Source organism: Salvelinus namaycush, chromosome 13, assembly GCF_016432855.1.
Source record: "Salvelinus namaycush isolate Seneca chromosome 13, SaNama_1.0, whole genome shotgun sequence".
Lineage (NCBI taxonomy): Eukaryota > Metazoa > Chordata > Actinopteri > Salmoniformes > Salmonidae > Salvelinus > Salvelinus namaycush.
Genome location: NC_052319.1, coordinates 31862997 through 31884994, shown reverse-complemented (window position 1 = coordinate 31884994; position 21998 = coordinate 31862997). Strand labels below are relative to the sequence as shown.

The 21998-nt window shown below is 46.1% G+C and overlaps 1 protein-coding gene across 1 annotated transcript in view; it reads right to left on the bottom strand.

Moving 5' to 3' along the window:
- Window positions 1-3275: 3275 nt before the first annotated feature.
- Window positions 3276-21998, bottom strand: part of LOC120058093 (protein dopey-2-like) — a 47889-nt gene continuing 29166 nt past the window's right edge. Inside the window, exons 18-36 of the mRNA XM_039006569.1 lie at window positions 19268-19368; window positions 17213-17403; window positions 15394-17096; window positions 15078-15269; window positions 14828-14950; window positions 14539-14673; window positions 14288-14343; window positions 14034-14138; window positions 8614-8680; window positions 8196-8352; window positions 6917-6999; window positions 6568-6827; window positions 6382-6443; window positions 6172-6300; window positions 5660-5796; window positions 5157-5212; window positions 4854-4994; window positions 4618-4750; window positions 3276-4489 (exon numbers count right to left, since the gene is read on the bottom strand). Coding sequence (XP_038862497.1) covers window positions 4247-4489; window positions 4618-4750; window positions 4854-4994; window positions 5157-5212; window positions 5660-5796; window positions 6172-6300; window positions 6382-6443; window positions 6568-6827; window positions 6917-6999; window positions 8196-8352; window positions 8614-8680; window positions 14034-14138; window positions 14288-14343; window positions 14539-14673; window positions 14828-14950; window positions 15078-15269; window positions 15394-17096; window positions 17213-17403; window positions 19268-19368 — 4074 coding nt within the window. The 3' untranslated portion in view covers window positions 3276-4246. The remainder of the gene's footprint in view (window positions 4490-4617; window positions 4751-4853; window positions 4995-5156; window positions 5213-5659; window positions 5797-6171; window positions 6301-6381; window positions 6444-6567; window positions 6828-6916; window positions 7000-8195; window positions 8353-8613; window positions 8681-14033; window positions 14139-14287; window positions 14344-14538; window positions 14674-14827; window positions 14951-15077; window positions 15270-15393; window positions 17097-17212; window positions 17404-19267; window positions 19369-21998) is intronic.

Below are 21998 nucleotides of genomic sequence, written 5' to 3'. Positions count from 1 at the left end.
CTTCCGACTTCAACTGTATGTCCCCTTTTGTGTTTTAAACCTCCAGCAGAGGAATGATATTTGAGTGCATTTTATTCAGTTTCACTGGCATATAGTAGGTTATATGGATGGTCTTAATGTCACGAACTTCAAAATTAGCGTACCAAGGCACAGCGTGCATTGAGTTCTACATCTTTTTAATACAAAGTGAAACTAGAAACAAAACTTACAAAGAACGTGAAGACGTAGTGCCCAAACACACTAACACAAACAATATCCCACAAAGCAGGTGTGAGATAGGGCTTCCTAAATATGATCCCCAATTAGAGGCAACAATTACCAGCTGCCTCTAATTGGGAACCATACAAAACCACCAACATAGAAATACACATTCAAGAACACCCCCCCTAGTCACACCCTGACCTAAACCACTATAGAGAATCCAAGGGCTACCTACGGTCAGGGCGTGACACTTAGGAAGTGGCTCCGGCCATGGAGCTGGGTTGGACGGACTGGTCTCCGGCGCAGAGGAAGGCTCCTGTCTTTGAGCGGGACTGGACGCCATGCCTGGACTGGGAACCGTCGCCGGAAGCTCTGGACTGTGAATGGGCACTGGAGGCCTAGTGCGTGGAGCCGGTACAGGTGGCACCGGACTGGTGACACGCACTTCAGGGCGAGGAGGCACAGGACGTACCGGACTGGGGAGACGCACTGGAGTCCAGATGTGTGGAGCCGGCACAAGTTTCACCAGACTGCTAACCGGATCCTCTGGTCAAATGTTGAGCAGAACACACTTGCACAACATCACTCTCACATCTCTCTCTCTCTCCCAACTTCTCCATATCCTCCCTGACGGTCTGGCTCTTGCCTCGGCTCGACCGGCCACCCCTTGTGCACCCCCCCCCAAAAAAACTCTTGGGGTTGTCTTTGGGCTTTCTGTGGTCGCGAACCCTGGCGTCGTCGCTGTACTCCATTATTACCTTCCGTCTGCCGCCAAGGAAGGGTTTCACATCCAACCATCACTTCTTCCCATGTCCAAAACTCCTTTCCCTTTTGGGCACGCTGCTTGGTCCTGGTTTGGTGGGATATTCTGTCACGAACTTCAAAATGAGCGGACCAAGGCGTAGCGTGCATTGAGTTCCACATATTTTTTATACAAAGTTAAACTAGAACCAGAACAACAAAACTTACAAAGAAGATGTAGTGCCCAAACACACTAACACAAACAATGTCCCACAAAGCAGGTGTGAGATAGGGCTTCCTAAATATGATCCCCAATTAGAGGCAACGATTACCAGCTGCCTCTAATTGGGAACCATACAAAACCACCAACATAGAAATACACATTCTAGAACACCCCCCAGTCACACCCTGACCTAAACCACTATAGAGAATCCAAGGGCTACCTACGGTCAGGGCGTGACACTTAAACTACAGCAATGTATGTCTGAGATTATATGAACATGACTGGGCATTCAAACATATCTGTACCTATTCATCATCATCAATAGCTTCTACCAGGTCTTCCTCATATTTTTTTTACATGTTCTGTGTCACCAGAAAAAGTTTCTATCAACCCTTGATACAGTTTGGAAATCAACTTGAGGTTTGTCAGACTGCCTTAACATAGCATCTGGCTTGTCCAGTGTTTGCTGCCCAGAGAGAATAAAGTGTTGTATCAAAAATTCACCTCACCTCTGTCACAGACTTCCCTGGCTGCCTGACCCTGCTGAGACCCCTGTCAGGATCAGATCCTACCAAAATGAAACATGACTAAGAATGATCTTGCTGTAGATTTATACATTATATTATCCAACAATAGAATCAATGGTTCAATAATTGAACTGACCATTATTCCCAGAACCCAGACTGAAGCTTTAAGCTTAATCTGCTGTCCTGTAGCTACTGTAGGTCTACCCATCAATTCCAGATGGAACTTTATATCATTCACTAATAGTCCAGAGCTTCCGGCGACAGTTCCCAGTCCAGAGCTTCCGCCTGCCTCCATGGCAGGCTCTTCTCTCCTGCCATTATGTCGTCCCAAGTCCAGGATGTTCTCTCCCTAATCTCCTCCAAAGACCAGGATGCCATTACCTCCCGGGCACGCTGCTTGGTCCGTTGTTGGTGGGATCTTCTGTCACGTTCGTTAGAATGAGTGGACCAAAGCGCAGCGTGATGTGGGTTCCACATCTTTTTATTACTAGGTGAAACTCACAGCAAAACAAAAAAACAATAAATCTCAAAACGAAACGTGAAGCTAACAATAGTGCATACAGGCAACTATACATAGACAAGATCCCACAAAGCACAAAGGGGAAATGGCTGCCTAAATATGATCCCCAATCAGAGACAACAATAAACAGCTGCCTCTGATTGGGAACCATACCAGGCCAACATAGAAATATAATTACCTAGATGACCCACCCTAGTCACACCCCGTGCGCCACCCTATGGGACCCCCAATCACGGCCAGTCGTGGAACAGCCTGGATTCGAACCAGGGTGTCTGTAGTGATGCCTCTAGCACTGAGGTGCAGTGCCTTAGACCGCTGGGCCACTCGGGAGTTTTAGAGAAATGTCATCATCGAATATTGTAAGAGTTTAAATCTAGTAGTAGCTACCGGAGCCAGGTCAGCTCTAGCCTCTAGTTATGTCAGATAGTAATAATAGCAACCTCATATTGCTATCTAACAGCTGTCGACATGCAAATTTAGATAGCTGGCTCAACTAAATACCAATCGAAAAATTGACTGACATAGTGACTGACATAAGAAATAAACTGCTGATGTTCAACCAAATGTGGAAATTGCACCAGGTGTATTCTACTATTCTTACTCTCAATAGTAATTTGAGACCCTGACTGAGTTACAAAACAAACATATTTTTGGTGGGTTGGAGGCCCTAAGCGAACGCTTAAGTCGCTTATGCCTTGAACCGGCCCTGATAAGAGTATTGCCATACTCTGCCTACTTCCATAATCACTTTAATATATAATTATTAGTGTGCATGTAAACTTACTCAAACCAAGATGGACAAAAAAAAAAACATTTGAGAGAACCAAACCCATTGCACAATTTCTGAGCGAATATTGCATTAACGTCCTCCTTTCCAGACCAGCATGGTTAAAGCTGTTCCTGCGCTGTAAGGCATGTGGGCCTCGTCAGCCAGGCTACTTGCATCTACCCAGAACACAAATGCCTGCCTCCCCAGATAAAGTTATAACACCTGCATACTTCTGTTATTGACTCTTAGGGTTAGGTCTCTGAGATTATCAAGCAAACGTACACAATATACATTTTGAGCTCCATTTATTGAATCATTTTTTAATATTGGTTTTTATTTACAGACCATGATATATTAATTCTGATATTAAAAAGTTATCATTTTCAGGAGGCCAGACATTCACATAATTTAGTTAAGCATTCACATGTGAAGAACAAAACGATGATGAGCGGTAAGTCAAAACATTCCCCAGAACACTTAAAAACAGACAGAAGTCGAAGAGTTCCCTTGAATAAAATACCAAATTGACACGCATGTTATTTTATTATATATCTAGAGGTTTTGCCATATACACAAATCACATTCAATAATTTACCCACAAATAAAACTGCAACATCATGATTGATGACAAGTAGAGCTTTTTAAACATTTAAAACCAAATATCCTGTACTAAGAGCCTTAGAGTTCCCATAGTCACTGACCAGCAGGTATACTAACCTACTCCTGTCTCATTGGAATACAACTATAACATTACAGTCTGACCGTCAGACAGACACAACTTGCTAATAGGAGGGAGCAGGTTTATGGAAAGCTTTGTAGAGCGATGGAATGGAATCAGTAGTCAGTACTGCTGTCACTCCCTTCGTTACAGTAGTACTTCTTTTACAACCAGTATCACCTCGAAAAGCTACTGTAGCTAGTATCAGTATTACTTTAACTTTAAATCAGCACATTCAGACTTGTACTCAGAGAGCCCAATAACTACCACTCCGTTCCAGTTTGTGTCAGTTAATTCTAGATTATTTTAGAGTACCGGTATCTCAAATGTAGAATATCCTATATAGACATGGAGTGGTCAGACTCAACCAAGTAAAGTAAACAATTTAACATTCAAAAGAACATCCCAAAAGATTGCCATTTAGCTGGCATATACACCTATAATAAAACATCGCTTTCAGCAGTTGTGGCCATTCTACAACATTCAATTGCTATAGTTCCAGTTCTCATTTCCTCAGCGTTCTAAGCTCTAGAACCTTAGTGGAGATCTAACTCTCCATGGAGTCCAGGAACTCTCCCTCAGTGATGTGCTCCAGTCGCTTCAGGACTTGGTGGGCGCTGGCTGTGGGGTAGTCTGCCACAGGGTAGTCTGCAGGACTGCTGGGTGATGTGCCCTGGAAGGAACAGCAGAGAGTATGGAGGAAGGGAACCAGCTGGGTGATGGAGGAGAGAGAGCGACGGGTGAGGAGGGGGAACTCCAGACGCTCCGTAGACGACTCGTCACTCAGCGCCTGGAATTATAGGACATGACATCAACAGAATGGGATGAGCAGATCGCACGATTGATGTTGTCATGTTATCATGGTGACTATAAGGACATGAGTTATCTTGCTCTATAGTGGTGTTTGCGTTCTCTTACCCCGTAGCGTTGGTGTAGAGCCTCTAGTACTTTGACAACATGGGGTTTGCACTCCTGCTCTCCCTCCAGGAGACCATTCTCTGGGCCACTGTAGCGGCTTATATCCACCTCTGGAACAAAGGCCCAGCGATACCTTGACACACACGCACACACGAGCAGAGAACATTTAATTGTAATCATGCTAAGCACAGCCTATATAGATGCTAAGCTGATATTAAGCAGGGTGAGGCTCTCACATCTGAAAGAGGGGCATCTTCTCTGGGGGGAAAGCCAGGGCAGTGTCCAGGAACTTGCAGGCAGACATGTACATGTCCAACTCTGGCTGGGGGAATGTCAATGGCCCATTCCCCATGGACCCACGTACCACTTTAGTCAGCCTGACAGAGAGAGGAAAAGAGGAGGGAGAACAAAGAAAAGGGCATTAGACAACATATTGAAACATGGTGGTGATAGTTACATGAGAGACTGTCTCCTACATATTAGATAGATGGACAGATACATTGGTGCATATACAGTAGACTGAGTGATCATGGACTCACTTTGCCACCTCTTTATCTTCCGACAAGGCTTTCTCCAGACGGACAAATGTGTGAATCTGACAAACAAAGATCAAAGACACCATTAGAAGACAGGACTGGACAAACACTACCAAAGACTTTTGACATGCCACCTCCCGGCTGAAAACAATGTACATAGCTACAGTGTATACATGCATTGAAATTAGAAAATTAGGGCTGTGACGATATTTTTGATGGCAAAAAAATAAAACACGAAGCAGACAAAACTTTTTGGTCGTTTAAAAACCTGCTGTATGTAAAATATTGTGTGATATAGCTTTGAAGATAAGCAAATGAATGAATGACAACATAATGATATTTGATTCAAACACTAGGGCTGTTTTCCTATAGGAGTTAAATGCGCTTCGTGATTTGATTCCTTGCCATGATATACTAATGAGTATCTTGATACTGGTTCCTTCCGGCCCTACAGGAAATCAACAGTGACAGGAAGTGATGTCATCAGGGTGGGGGTTGTTCCTCACCAGTTCTGTGACCATAATTGGCCAGAGGGAGGTGAGGTGCTGGGGGGAGATCCGCAGCATAAGAACACGGAACGTCAGAAACATCTGGGCAGAAACGGAGGGCGTTTGACCAATACGCAGAGCCTCTGTCAGCCGCTCTGAGGGAGAGGGGAGGAGGAGAGAGAATAGGATATCCGCATTACATTATACTGTATATTAATAATTAATATTGGCCTTATAAAATGTTAATGTCTCACACACTCTCATTATCTATCAAATGTGATGGTCTACACCAGTATTTCTCAATCCTGGTTCTGGGGACCCAAATGGGTGCACATTTAGTTTTTGCCCTAGCGCTCACACACTTCATTCAACTAATCAGGTCCTCATCAATCAGGTGTGTGAGTGCTAAGGCAAAAATAAATAAAAGTGCACCCATTTGGGACCCCAGGAATGAGAAACTGGTCTACACACTTTGTCAATACACACAAAGAAATGCCCAGAATACACAGAAACACAGAAAGCACACCCACCTTGGATGAGGGGCAGGTAGAGGTGGTACTGGTCTAACTCTCCACTGAACATGGCAAAGGCCTGACGCTTCAGTAACATGGGCTTCTGCTCTGCACTGGGGAACAGCTTCAGAGAACTGCTCTGCATGCCTGCAACACACACACACACACACAGTTAACACACGTACAAATGCACGCACACGGATGCACACACACACCTACTCTACTTACTCATGAGATCTTTGAACATGGTCTTCTCATGGGTCAGCAGGTGGTCGATGATGGACCTCCAGCTAAAGAAACAGAGGTCAAACACAGTCATTTTCTTTTAACAATTTATTTGATAATATTGATTTGTCAATATTTACATGGCATGCACACACTCAAACACAAGCACACGCACGAACACAATCTTACTGGGGGGCACAGGAGACATCCATGGTGAAGAACAGGGGATCCATGTAGAGTTCGAAGGCCTCTTTTTTCCAGGCCCTCTTGGTGTAGGCATACCCACTCAGATTGCTCAGGAGCTGGGCACCTGCACCGAAACTGGGCATGTTGTAGGCACTGTGGTTCTTCAGGTAGGGGAAGACGTAGTACATGAGGCGAGAGATGAGAGGGACGGCTTTCTCCTTTTCATCACTGCGATACACCATGTCCAGAAGAGGAGCTAGAACCTGCAGAGGAGGAGGGTCTGTCAGAAATAGAAACACATACATAGGCATGAGAGCAATAGGTGCACAGATCCACACACGGACACACCTACCTCTGCCAATAGCGCTAGGGCTTGTACACTGTACACAGAGGGTGCTGAGGAAGACACCATAGTGCTGGCCTGAGCTTCAGAATCTGGAGAAACAGAGAAAAGAGAGGAAAGGAAAGAAGGAGATGGGAACATAAGGGAGTCGTTACTCATGAATGTATGACTTTCTTCTCCAGTGCCTGCCCTGAGGGCCGACCTAAGGCTTAACCTCCTCAGGGTAGCGGGAAGGATCTCCATCTCATCCTTCAGGCCACATCCTGGGTGCACTGCTCGCAGTGACGCAGCAGGGCACTTAGTTCCACTACTAGGGACCGGTTGACATGGGTAACACCAGAGGAGAGGCACTTTTGTGAGAATAGTGTCCTCCTTCCTCACTGGACCACTACACTGGGGGACATACTGTCGTGAGGAAGTGCTGTGTTTCCATGGTTACAGTATAAGTCTGTGGTCTCTCTCAGTCCACTCTAATGTAGACCTGAAGAGAGCGGAGGAGAGGATGGAGGAGACTGTTGGTCGAGGTGGGCCCTTTTGCTTTTCTCAACTAATGATGTGGAACGTGCATTAGGTGCCGGGGTTTGGTTGCCATGGTTACTGAGGAGCATGTCCTGAGGGTTAAGGAAAGGGGTGTCAAACTCATTCCATGGAGGGTTTAGTGTCTGCGGGTTTTTGGTATTTCCTTTCAATTAAGACCTAGATAACCAGGTGTGTAGAGTTATTTACTAATTACTGACCTTAATTCATCAATCAAATACAAAGGAGGAGTGAAAACCCGCAGACCAGCGCTTCCCAAACTCAGTCCTCGGGACCCCAAGGGGTGCATGCTTTGTATTTTGCCCTAACACTAGACTACTGATTCAAACCATCAAAGCTTGATGATTAGTTGATTATTTGAATCAGCTGTGTAGTGCTAGGACTTAAACCAAAATGTGCACCCCTTGGGGTCCCGAGGACCGAGTTTGGGAAACCCTGCCGCAGACACTAGGCCCTCCATGGAATGAGTTTGACACGTGGTTAAGGAGGTTAGCAGCTCTGACCCATTTTAAAGCCTAATGTACACCTTCCACTTCAAAATAACATCAATTGAACATCCGTTTCCATCCGCAGCTCCTTGGAAGTGTCCTGGAAAAGTGCAGACATGTACGGACAGGAGTGGACATTCGATATTGCATTTTTAGAGTGGACCTAGCATATGGTGCGGAAGCACAAGGTGTAAATTAGACTTCAGTCTGTTCCTGATAGAAGCCAGGGATGTCTCCAGGTGTGTGTGTGTGTGTTTGGTTACCATAGAGGTCCAGGTTCAGTTCGTTGGATGGCTCCTCGGTCTCAGGACACACCTGTGGCTGGTTCTTGACCTCCAGATTGCGGCTGAGCCAGCTGGTCTGCTCCAGAGATGACCCCGCCACCCCACCCACCGCCTCCAGGATCTTCTGGGTCACTTCCTACAGGACATCACCATGGTAACCATCATTATCATGCATCTCACACTGTACCCTCTCAATCTCACACTAAAGCTTAATTTAGGCCTTTCGTTTTAATGAAACATCCGGTCCTGTCCACACATTTCGGTGTGCACCTGGGCGCACAGGAGCGGATGTTCGATATTGCATCGTTTCATTCAAGCGAACCTAGCGGATGGCGTGGAAGAGGAAGGTGTACATTAGGCTACAGCTAGGGCTGTGCTGCTGTGCTCCATGTCTTACCTGCATGTCTCTAGTGTCCTTCTTATTGTCCAGGTTGGAGAGTCGGTTTACAAAGTCATTGAGGATCCTGTAGTAGGAGAGGAGAAAGATGTCTGTACAGCTATGGATTGGTAGACTAGAGTGCAATAATATCTTGTTGATTCTGATACAGCAGCAAACCAAAGCATGTCTATTGATGTGGGATGTACTACTTATGTTTGGAAATAACATTTACATTGTTTCAAACAACAGAGTGTGTTACGCTGGGAAAAATGTCTACAGTAACAAATCAGTATGACCACAGATGTATGCACGCGTGACTGGAAGATGAGTTATTTGTGAATCGAGTGCTGACGTCATTTCCTGTCACAACTTGTGGACTTGTTCACGTGCTGCTGTGCGTTTTGTTGCTAGTGTTACTTTGCTACCTGCCAACTTTACGTATTTTTTAAATTACCGTTTTATATTTTTTCCCCTCGCTCAACTTTTTCACCCTGGACACTTTATCTGGACATGGTTCTACAGGACCTCCACCAGCCGAAGCTAAGTAGTAACATTAACATTATGCCTTCTAATTGTAGTTACTGTTCTCATAATATACAGGAGAACGATCGCCTTATGGTGAGGATAGCCGTGCTGCAAGCCCAGCTTCAGACGCAATAGTTAGGCAAGGGTCATTTACCCCATAGGCAGGGCTCTAACTCTTCTAGCTCCACAAGGAGATAGGGTGCAGGCCAGGCAGCAGGCTGTGCCACCAGTAAGTACAGATAGTAGTATAAATCCCCTCGCACAGTCCCCGCAGCTGGACAATTTTCTCATGGCTTCTGGAAGGAAATGCTGTAGGAATGCTCAACCGATGTCGCTCATTCTGCCGACAGAAACTTTCAACCGGTTCTCCCATTAACAACGAGTCGGAGTCAGAGGCCGAGCCTTCTCTGGTCTCTCCTCCACCCATTACGGGGTCTGAGACGCCGAATCCTCCCACCATTAGCTCTGACAAATTGAAAACCCTAGTTATTGGCGACTCCATTACCCGCAGTATTAGACTTAAAAAGAATCATCCAGCGATCATACACTGTTTACCAGAGGGCAGGGCTACCGACGTTAAGGCTAATCTGAAGATGGGGCTGGCTAAGGCTAAAACTGGCGAGTGTAGAGAGTATAGGGATATTGTTATCCACGTCGGCACCATCGATGTTAGGATGAAACAGTCAGAGGTCACCAAGTGCAACATAGCTTCAACCTGTAAATCAGCTAGAAAGATGTGTCGGCATCAAGTAATTGTCTCTGGCCCCCTCCCAGTTAGGGGGAGTGATGAGCTCTACAGCAGAGTCTCACAACTCAATCGCTGGTTGAAAACGTTTTTCTGCCCCTCCCAAGAGATAGAATTTGTAGATAAATTGGCCCTCTTTCTGGGACTCACCTACAAACAGGACCAAGCCTGGCCTGCTGAGGAGTGACAGACTCCATCCTAGCTGGAGGGGTGCTCTCATCTTATCTATGAACTAGCACAGTCAGTGTAGTCAGCTCAACTATCCCCATTGAGACCGTGTCTGTGCCTCAATCAAGGTTGGGCAAAACTAAACATGGCGGTGTTCGCCTTAGCAATCTCACTGGAATAAAGACCTCCTCCATTCCTGTCATTATTGAAAGAGATTGTGATATCTCACATCTCAAAATAGGGCTACTTAATATTAGATCCCTCACTTCCAAGGCAGTTATAGTCAATGAACTAATCACTGATCATAATCTTAATGTGGTTGGCCTGACAAACATGGCTTAAGCCTGATGAATTTACTGTGTCAAATGAGGCCTCTCCTCCTGGTTACACTAGTGACCATATCCCCCGCACATCCCGCAAAGGCGGAGGTGTTGCTAACATTTATGATAGCAAATTTCAATTTACAAAATAAAAATGACTACGCTTTCGTCTTTTGAACTTTTAGTCATGAAATCTATGCAGCCTACTCAATCACGTTTATAGCTACTGTTTACAGGCCTCCTGGGCCGTATACAGCGTTACTTTCCGAGTTCCCTGAATTCCTATCGGACCTTGCAGTCATGGAAGATAATATTGCAATTTTTGGTGACTTTAATATTGACATGGATAAGTCCACAGACCCACTCCAAAAGGCTTTCGGAGCCTTTCCTCATAATCCTGGACTATCGGCCCACCATTTTATTACGTTTGCAATCGCAACAAATAATCTGCTCAGACACCAGCCAAGGATCATCAAAAACCTTGCTATAAAATCTCGGACAACCCAAAGATTCCTAGATGCCCTTCCATACTCCCTCCACCTACCCAAGGACGTCGGCGTACAACAATCGGTTAACCACCTAACTGAGGAACTTCACTTAACCTTGCGTAATACCCTAGATGCAGTCGCACCCCTAAAAACTAAAAACATTTGTCATAAGAAACTAGCTCCCTGGTATACAGAAAATACCCGAGCCCTGAAGCAAGCTTCCAGAAAATTGGAACGGAAATGGCGCTACACCAAACTGGAAGTCTTCCGATTTTGCTTGGAAAGACAGAGCAGCAGTGAGGGTACTATCATCCTATTTTTCCATCTTAATTGAGGAGAAAAAGAACAATCCTACATTTATTTTTGATACTGTCGCAAAGCTAACTAAAAAGCAGCATTCCCCAAGAGAGGATGTCTTTCACTTCAGCAGTGATACATTTATGAACTTCTTTGACAAAAAGGATCATGATCATAAGAAAGCAAATTACAGACTCCTCTTTAAATCTGCGTATTCCTCCAAAGCTCAGATGTCCTGAGTCTGCACAACACTGCCAGGACCTAGGATCAAGGGAGACACTCAAGGTTTTTAATACTATATCTCTTGAACAATTGATGAAAATAGTCATGGCCTCTAAACCTTCAAGCTTCATACTGGACCCTATTTCAACTAAACTACTGAAAGAGCTGCTTCCTGTGCTTGGCCCTCCAATGTTGAACATATTAAACGCCTCCCTATCCACCAGATGTGTACCAAACTCACTAAAAGTGGCAGTAATAAAGCCTCTCTTGAAAAAGCCAAACTTTCACCAAGAAAATACAAAAAAAAACTAAAATCGGACTAAATCAAATCTCCCATTCCTCTCAAACATTTTAGAAAAAGCTGTTGCCCAGCAACTCACTGCCTTCCTGAAGACAAATAATGTATACGAACACTTCAGTCTTGTTTTAGACCCCATCATAGCACTGAGACCACACTCGTGAAGGTGGTAAATTACCTTCTAATGACGTCAGACCAGACCATCTGTCCTCGTGCTCCTAGACCTTAGTGCTGCTTTTGATACCATCGATCACCACATTCTTTTGGAGAGATTGTAAACCCAAATTGGTCTACACGGACAAGTTCTGGCCTGGTTTAGATCTCATCTGTCGGAAAGATATCAGTTTGTCTCTGTGGATGGTTTTTCCTCTGACAAATCAACTGTAAGTTTCAGTGTTTCTCAAGGTTCCGTTTTTAGAACCACTATTGTTTTCACTATATATTTTACCTCTTGGTGATGTCATTCGGAAACAATGTTAACTTTCACTGCTATGCGGACAATACACAGCTGTACATTTCGATGAAACATGGTGAAGCCCCAAAATTGCCCTCCCTGGAAGCCTGTGTTTCAGACATCAGGAAGTGGATGGCGGCAAATGTTTTACTTTTAAACTCGTACAAAACAGAGATGCTAGTTCTAGGTCCCAAGAAACGAAGATCCTGATCTCTCTTTTGACAAACATATCAAGACTATTTCCATCTACGTAACATTGTCAAAATCAGAAACTTTGTCCAAAAATTATGCAGAAAAATGTATCCATGCTTTTGCCACTTTTAGATTAGACTACTGCAATGCTCTACTTTCCGGCTACCCGGATAAAGCACTAAATAAACTTCAGTTAGTGCTAAATACGGCTGCTAGAATCTTGACTAGAACCAAAACATTTGATCACTGTTAAGGCTAGGGCTGATTTCAAGGTTTTACTGCTAACCTACAAAGCATTACATGGGCTTGCTCCTATCTATCTTTCTGAGTTGGTCCTGCCGTACATACCTACACGTACGCTACAATCACAAGACGCAGGCCTCCTAATTGTCCCTAGATTTTCTAAGCAAACAGCTGGAGGCCAGGCTTTCTCCTATAGAGCTCCATTTTTATGGAATGGTCTGCCTATCCATGTGAGAGACGCAGACTCAGTCTTGACCTTTAAGTCTTTATTGAAGACTCATCTCTTCAGTAGGTCCTATGACTGAGTGTAGTCTGGCCCAGGTGTGTGAAGGTGAACGGAAAGGACAGTTCCCCTCTCTTCACTGGGATTCTCTGCCTCTAACTCTATTACGGGGGCTGAGTCACTGGCTTACTGGTGCTCTTCCATTCTGTCCCTAGGAGGAGTGCGTCACTTGAGTGGGTTGAGTCACTGACGTGATCTTCCTGTCCGGGTTGGCGCCCCCCTCGGGTTCGTGCCGTGGGGGAGATCTTCGTGGGCTAAACTCAGCCTTGTCTCAGGGTATTAAGTTGGTGGATTGAAGATATCCCTCTAGTGGTGTGGGGGCTGTGCTTTGGGAAAGTGGGTGGGGTTACATCCTGCTTGGATGGCCCTGTCCAGGGGTATAGTTGGACGGGGCCACAATGTCTCCCGACCTCTCCTGTCTCAGCCTCCAGTATTTATGCTGCAATAGTTTGTGTCGGGGGGCTAGGGTCAGTCTGTTATATCTGGAGTATTTCTCCTGTCTTCTCTAATTCTCTCTCTCGGAGGACCTGAGCCCTAGGAACATGCCTCAGGACTACCTGGCCTGATGACTCCTTGCTATCCCCAGTCCACCTGGCCGTGCTGCTGCTCCAGTTTCAACTGTTCTGGCTGCGGCTATGAAACCCTGACCTGTTCACCGGACGTGCTACCTTGTCCTGGACTCTAACTAACTCTGTCTCTAACTCTGAATGATCAGCTATTAAAAGCCAACTGACATTTACTCTTGAGGTGCTGACCTGTTGCACCCTCTACAACCACTGTGATTATTATTATTTGACCCTGCTGGTCATCTATGAACATTTGAACATCTTGGCCATGTACTGTTATAATCTCCACCAGGCACAGCAAGAAGAGGACTGGCCACCCCTCAGAGCCTGGTTCCTCTCTAGGTCTCTTCCTAGGTTCCTGCCTTTCTAGGGAGTTTTTCCTAGCCACCATGCTTCTACATCTGCATTGCTTGCTGTTTGGGGTTTTAGGCTGGGTTTCTGTATAGCACTTTGTGACATCGGCTGATGTAAAAAGGGCTTTATAAAATCCTTTCATTGATTGATTAGTCGCTTCGGATAAAAAAAGTCTGCTAAATGGCATATGTTATGTGATCAATAACTGAGACCGGTTTCTGGACATTGGACATCAAGTGAACATTTTAGTACGTGTCAGACGGATAAGAAGATGACGACTAACCCCAGCAGCAGGAAGTATCCGGGCGGGGCCAGGTTGAGCTGCACAGACTCTCTGAGGAGACTGAGGAGGGGCGCCACGTTCTCCTGGAGCGCCTGAGCTGGAATACTACCACAGAGACAGACAGACAGACACAAACACACAGACAGGAGGGTGGTGAAACATTGTTAAATAATATCACATGTAGGCAAGAACTGAAGTGTATTACTAACTACATGGCAGTGTGAATCTCTTGTGTTGATGTCGTTGTTTGGTACCTCTGGGTGTAGGCATAGCTGAACTGTAGCATGGGGATGTCTACCAGGGTGGACTTCTGCCACACAGACGAAGGAGAGACAGAAGGGAGTTGCATCAACTATGACCACTATGTCATTTCTCTCTGGGTTTAACAGTCAATTCTTTGTGTGTGTGTGTGTGTGTGTGTGTGTGTGTGTGTGTGTGTGTGTGTGTGTGTGTATGTGTGTATGTATGTGTATGTGTGTGTGTGTGTATGTGTGTGTGTATATACCTGGTCTCCTTTGATCTGATGGGGTTTCTTTACCACCTCTTTGACCATCTGCAGGATGTTGTCTGTATGGAGCGTTCCCAGGGACTTCACCAGATCCACAATGGTCAGATGAGACTCACTGGACACAGGCAATATCTACATAGATATGGAGAGAGAGAGAAAGAGATAGCATAGAGAGAGGGGGGGCATACTTTGTGTGTCACCCTCTTGTTATGATGGAAGGTGTGTGTGTATGTATGTGTCATCCGCTTGTTGCAAAAATAAATAATAAGAATTTTAAAACACTCACTTTGTTTGTGGTGTGTCTCTTGCTCCTCCGGCTGCTCCACACTGCTCCCACTGAGGCCATGAGCTGCACCCCGTACTGCCCCGTCAGAGGAGTCAGAAACTCCAACACACGCTGCCTCAGGATCTACACACACACACACACACACACCAGTACCATCAGAGTGACACACAAATTCACATGCAATACATATCATAGCACTACTTACTTCCCATAAGAACACACTCCCACGCAAACATAAACACAGGCATACCTTGGAGCTCCTGAAGTAGACGGATGTGGAGGCGTGTCTGGTGGTCTGGGCGGAGTCTGAGCCCCTCCTCTGGGACTCCTCCCTCTTGACCACACCCCATAGCAGAGCCATACTACTGAGCATGTGTGGCAGATCCTTGATCACAGCATTGCGTGCATTTCGGATGTCTGCAGGGTCACAGGCCACCAGGGACTGAGAGGAACAGATGGAGACAATAAACATAATTGTTTTCTGCATTCAACTCTGTGTGTCTGAGTGGGCAGCAGAGTGATCCACCTACATGTTGCCAAATCAGTAGTGTGTGTGTGTGACTCACCTTCTTGTTGTCCAGTAGACAGTGGTGAGTGAGTGTAGTCAGTCCCTCCAGTAGGGTGAGAGGGTAATCAGGAGCAATGTTCTCCTTCCTGCTACTCTGCGAAGCCTTCCCCCCGTCGTGATCGTACTGTTTGACCAGCTCGTCCAGGTTCCTGCAGATCTGGGTGATGAGCGGAGCCACAATGATGCCCAGCGAGCGCCCGAGGTAGGGCAGAGACGAGCACAGCAGCGCCACCCAGTGGGGGTGCATGGCATAGCCGTACTGCGGCTGCAGAGCCCGGGCTGCAGCAGACACAAACATTCCCTGGGCTGTGATGAGCTGGGTCTGGACGTACTGAGCTGCCTTGATGGACTGTTGTAACAGAACCCCTGTCTTCCATTCCTGCTTCATGGTTGAGGAGGCAGGGGTAGCTACAGGTGTGTCACAGGGCTCATCGGGGTGCGGGGTTGAACCAGACCCCCCTGGCCACACGTAGTACTCCAGGACGATGAGGGCCTGTAGGAGCTTGAGCAGCTCCATCTGTAAGGGGTATTGCTCCTGCCCCCCTCCCCCTCCAAGATTCACCAGGCTCTCCTCAGACAGGCCCACCTGTTCATCGAACAGATTCAGACACCCCATGGCAGAGTCCTTCTCCACCCCTTTCTGGCTGATGTACATGGAGGCTGAGAGGGTGAGAAGGGCGTACTGCTGCACCTTACACCCAGCCAGCAGCTTACGGATGGCCTCTGGGCCGACCCCAGCCTCCCGCTGGGTGGAGCTGTCCCTCTGACCCCGCACCACACACCCCAGCTGGGTCACCAGGCGGGTCAGCACCCCCACGCTCTTCACCTGGACCTCCCTGTTCCCCTGCAGCTCCCTGGGACCCAGGGTGAGGTAGGACGGGTAGTGGGAATGTAGGAACCTCAGGCACAGCGATACCAGCAGCTCGATGAGCAGGGAGGGGGGAATGGAGGGCGAGGAGGTGGGCGAGAGCAGGCGTCCATGGAAGCCTCGTCCGTCCTGGGCCTGCTGGTGGCGCTGGAGAAGGTTAGAGACCAGGTTGAGGTGGGCGGCTGAGCTGGTGTCCAGGGAGGTGGAGGAGAGGGCGTCCACTAGAGGGCGCTGGGCGCTGCTCTTCAACAGACTGTCCAACAGGGCCAGGCCGTGGAGCAGGCGGGGCCAGCCGCCGGGCACAGAGTACAGCAGAACATGGCGGAACAGAGAGTCAATGACTTCACGCTTCTCACGCTCCTGTTTGAGGAGATGTGACTGAGCCATGGCTTCACGCTCCAGGTCATCCTCCTCGCTCGACAGCGAATCGGAGGCCTGCGTGTGTTCCGATTCCACCCTCCTCAGGCAGCTGACCACACCTCCTTCCTCTACGCTACAACCGTAAGTGGCGGAGCTGGAGTTCTCTGTGGAGACCTGGGCACCACTGGTGTCAGCTGACTCGGTGTGTTCGCTCTCTTCCTCCTCCACCTCCTCCTCTTCCTCCAGCTCGTCTTCCCCCTCTGTGGCCTCGCTCTCACTGCAAGACACCCCCGTGGAGTCAGCCGCTGGATTGGTCGTCTCTGGGTCACGCTCCAGCTCCCCCCACAGGGCCTCCCGGTCCACCAGGATCATGTGACCCAGTGTACCCTCATCTGGTTGGGTGCTGGTTGCCATGGCGCTAGTGGAACCCTTGGTGGTGCTTCGACTTCTGCTGTTTAAATCTTTCAGATTACCTACAGAGAGAAAGAGGTCTACCAAAACAAATACACACTAGGAGAGCAACATCCCTAAACACTCCAACAATCACCACTTAACACTCCAGAACACACACAAACACACGCACACACACCTGCGGTGAGGTTCTGTTTGACACTCTGGATGGTGCAGCGCTGGGTGGAAGGGTGGAGCAGCAGCAGCAGAACAGGCTCCAGGATGCGGACCACGTCCTGCAGGGAGAGAGCCCTGACCAGCCAGCACTGGGCTGCAGCACTCACAGAACCATCTGGGCTGTTCAGACAGTCCATCACCACGCACAGAGACCTGGGACAGAGATACACAGAGTCAGTCATAGGGAGATGACGGACAGACGCACAATCTTAAATAGTGCTCTGAGAGAGAGAGAGACAGAAGAGAAGAGAACACACAGAGAGAGAGACAGAGAGAGACAGAGAGATAGAGAGAGAGAAAAATAGTCCATCTCAGTGATCTGAGGAAAGCAGAACAGGTTCACTATGGTAGTACAGTCGTGGCCAAAAGTTTTGAGAATGACACAAATATACATTTCCACAAAGTTTGCTGCTTCAGTGTCTTTAGATATTTTTGTCAGATGTTACTATGGAATACTGAAGTATAATTACAAGCATTTCATAAGTGTCAAAGGCTTTTATTGACAATTACATGAAGTTGATGCAAAGAGTCAATATTTGCAGTGTTGACCCTTCTTTTTCAAGACCTCTGCAATCCGTCCTGGCATGCTGTCAATTAACTTCGGGGCCTCATCCTGACTGATGGCAGCCCATTCTTGCATAATCAATGCTTGGCGTTTCTCAGAATTTGTGGGTTTTTGTTTGTCCACCCGCCTCTTGAGGATTGACCACAAATTCTCAATGGGATTAAGGTCTGGGGAGTTTCCTGGCCATGGACCCAAAATATCGATGTTTTGTTCCCCGATTCACTTAGTTATGACTTTTGCCTCATGGCAAGGTGCTCCATCATGCTGGAAAAGGCATTGTTCGTCACCAAACTGTTCCTGTATGGTTGGGAGAAGTTGCTCTCAGAGGATGTGTTGGTACCATTCTTTATTCATGGCTGTGTTCTTAGGCAAAATTGTGAGTGAGCCCACACCTTTGGATGAGAAGCAACCCCACACATGAATGGTCTCAGGATGCTTTACTGTTGGCATGACACAGGACTGATGGTAGCGTCACCTTGTCTTCTCCGGACAAGCTTTTTTCCGGATGCCCAAAACAATCGGAAAGGGGATTCATCAGAGAAAATGACTTTACCCCAGTCTTCAGCAGTCCAATCCCTGTACCTTTTGCAGAATATCAGTCTATCCCTGATGTTTTTCCTGGAGAGAAGTGGCTTCTTTGCTGCCCATCTTGACACCAGGCCATCCTCAAAAAGTCTTCGCCTCACTGTGCGTGCAGATGCACTCACACCTACCTGCCTGCTGCCATTCCTGAGCAAGCTGTGTACTGGTGGTGCCCCGATCCCACAGCTGAATTAACTTTAGGAGACGGTCCTGGCGCTTGCTGGACTTTCTTGGGCGCCCTGAAGCCTTCTTCACAACAATTGAACCGCTCTCCTTGAAGTTCTTGATGATCCGATAAATGGTTGATTTAGGTGCAATCTTACTGGCAGCAATATCCTTGCCTGTGAAGCCCTTTTTGTGCAAAGCAATGATGACGGCACATGTTTCCTTGCAGGTAACCATGGTTGACAGAGGAAGAACAATGATTCCAAGCACCACCCTCTTTTTGAAGCTTCCAGTCTATTATTCGACCTCAATCAGCATGACAGAGTGATCTCCAGCCTTGTCCTCGTCAACACTCACACCTGTGTTAACAAGAGAATCACTGACATGATGTCAGCTGGTTCTTTTGTGGCAGGGCTGAAATGCAGTGGAAATGTTTTTTGGGGATTCAGTTTATTTGCATAGCAAAGAGGGCCTTTGCAATTAATTGCAATCATCTGATCACTCTTCATAACATTCTGGAGTATATGCAAATTGCCATCATACAAACTGAGGCAGCAAACTTTGTGAAAATAAATATTTGTGTCATTCTCAAAACTTTTGGCCACGACTGTAGAATCATGAAATCGAATACACTGGGGACCACAGCACAAACTGCTGTTGGGCCCAAAGACCAACCACTGACCATACTTCAAGCTCTGTACTCACCGGTCAAATGAGCGGTTCAGAGACATGGTCCGGTTTGACTGGTTCTCCCTGGTCAGGTGCCACAGCACTGAGAACCTATGTAGGGCCTCCAACCGTACAGCCTGAGGGAATACACACAACATAACTGACATGCTAGTTAACTTCTTTGGGGTAGGGGGCAGTATTTTCACGTCCGGATGAAAAGCGTGCCCAGAGTAAACTGCCTGCTACTCAGGCCCAGATCCTAGGTTATGCATATTATTAGTAGATTTGGATGGAAAACACTCTAAAGTTTCTAAAACTGTTTGAATGGTGTCTGTGAGTATAACAGACACCAGGCAAAAACGAGGCAAAAACAGGCAGGCAAAAACGAGAAAAAAAATCCAACCAGGAAGTGGGAAATCGGAGGTTTGTAGGTTTTCAACTCTTTGCTTATCCAAGATACAGTGGAAATGGGGTCATGTTGCACTTCCTAAGGCTTCCACTAGATGTCAACAGTCTTTAGAACCTTGTTTGATGCTTCTACTGTGAAGTGGGGGCGAATGAGAGGAGATTGAGTAAGGTCTATCCCAGAGTGCCACGAGCTGACCATGCGCGTTCATGTGAGAGTTTAGCTGCGTTCCATCGCATTTCTGAAGACAAAGGAATTCTCCGGTTGGAACATTATTGAAGATTTATGTTAAAAACATCCTAAAGATTGATTCTATACATCGTTTGACATGTTTCTATGGACTGTAACGGAACTTTTTGGACTTTTCGTCCGTACTTTCCGCTGGACTTGCACGCGCGCCGTGAGTTTAGATTGTGTACTGAACGCGCGAACAACAAGGAGGAATTTGGACATAAATGATGGACATTATCGAACAAAACAAACATTTATTGTGGAACTGGGATTCCTGGGAGTGCATTCTCATGAAGATGAATAAGTGAATGTGAATGTTTATGATGTTATTTCTGACTTCTGCTGACTGCACAACATGGCGGATATCTCTTTGGGTTGATTTGTCGTCTGAGCGCTGTACTCAGATTATTGCATGGTTTGCTTTTTCCGTAAAGTTTTTTTGAAATCTGACACAGCGGTTGCATTAAGGAGAACTGGATCTAAAATTCCATGTGAAACACTTGTATCTTTTATCAATGTTTATTATGACTATTTCTGTAAATTGATGTGGCTCTCTGCAAAATCATCGGATGTTTTTGGAACTACTGAACATAACGCGCCAATGTATACTGAGATGTTTTGATATAAATATGAACTTTATCAAATGAAACATACATGTATTGTGTAACATAAAGTCCTATGAGTGTCATCTGATGAAGATCATCAAAGGTTAGTGATTCATTTGATCTATATTTCTGCTTTTTGTGACTCCTCTCTTTGGCTGGAAAAATGGCTGTGTTTTTCTGTGACTTGGCTCTGACCTAACACAATCGTTTGGTTTGCTTTCGTCGTAAAGCCTTTTTGAAAATCGGACACTGTGGCTGGATTTACAACAAGTGTATCTTTAAAATGCTGTAAAATACATGTATGTTTGAGGAATTTTAATTATGGGATTTATGTTGTTTTGAATTTGGCGCCCTGCAGTTTCACTGGCTGTTGACGAGGTGGGACGCTACCGTCCCACATACCCTAGAGAGGTTAAACACAGAGGATGACTTACTGTTTGTTATATCACATGAGTTTAGGCTGGAGTATTTGTTCATATGTTAGGTGGCTATATGTAAAACCTCGGTGCTGTTTAAATGCGTTAGGAGTATTGGATGGCTCTTTGCTGTAGGCGTCTAGTGTAGAGGTCGACAGATTATGATTTTTCAACGCCGATACCGATACCAATTATTGGAGGACCAAAAAAAGCCGATACCGATTAATCGGCCGTTTTTTTTAATGTATTTGTAATAATGACAATTACAACAATACTGAATGAACACTTATTTTAACTTAATATAATACATCAATAAAATCAATTTAGTGTTGGAGAAGTAAAAGTGCAATTTGTGCCATGTAAGAAAGCTAACGTTTAAGTTCCTTGCTCAGAACATGAGAACATATGAAAGCTGGTGGTTCCTTTTAACATGAGTCTTCAATATTCCCAGGTAAGAAGTTTTAGGTGGTACTTATTAGAGGAATTATAGGACTATTTATCTCTATACGATTTGTATTTCATATACCTTTGACTATTGGATGTTCTTATTGGCACTTTATTGCCAGTGTAACAGTATAGCTTCCATCCCTCTCCTCGCCGCTACCTGGGCTCGAACCAGGAACCCATCGACAACCGCTACCCTCGAAGCAGCGTTACCCATGCAGAGCAAGGGGAACAACTACTCCAAGTCTCAGAGCGAGTGAAGTTTGAAACGCTATTAGCGCGCACCCCGCTAACTAGCTAGCCATTTCACATCAGTTACACCAGCCTAATCTCGGGAGTTGATAGGCTTGAAGCATTGCGAAGAGCTGCTGGCAAAACGCACTGAGCCTGCTGGTGCCTTCCATCGCTCAGTCAGACTGCTCTATCAAATCATAGACTTAATTATAACATAATAACACACAGAAATACGAGCCTTAGGTCATTAATATGGTCGAATCCGGAAACTATCATCTCGAAAACAAAACGTTTATTCTTTCAGGGAAATACGGAACCATTCCATATTTTATCTAACGGGTGGCATCCATAAGTCTAAATATTCCTGTTACATTGCACAACCTTCAATGTTATGTCATAATTATGTAAAATTCTGGCAAATTAGTTCGCAA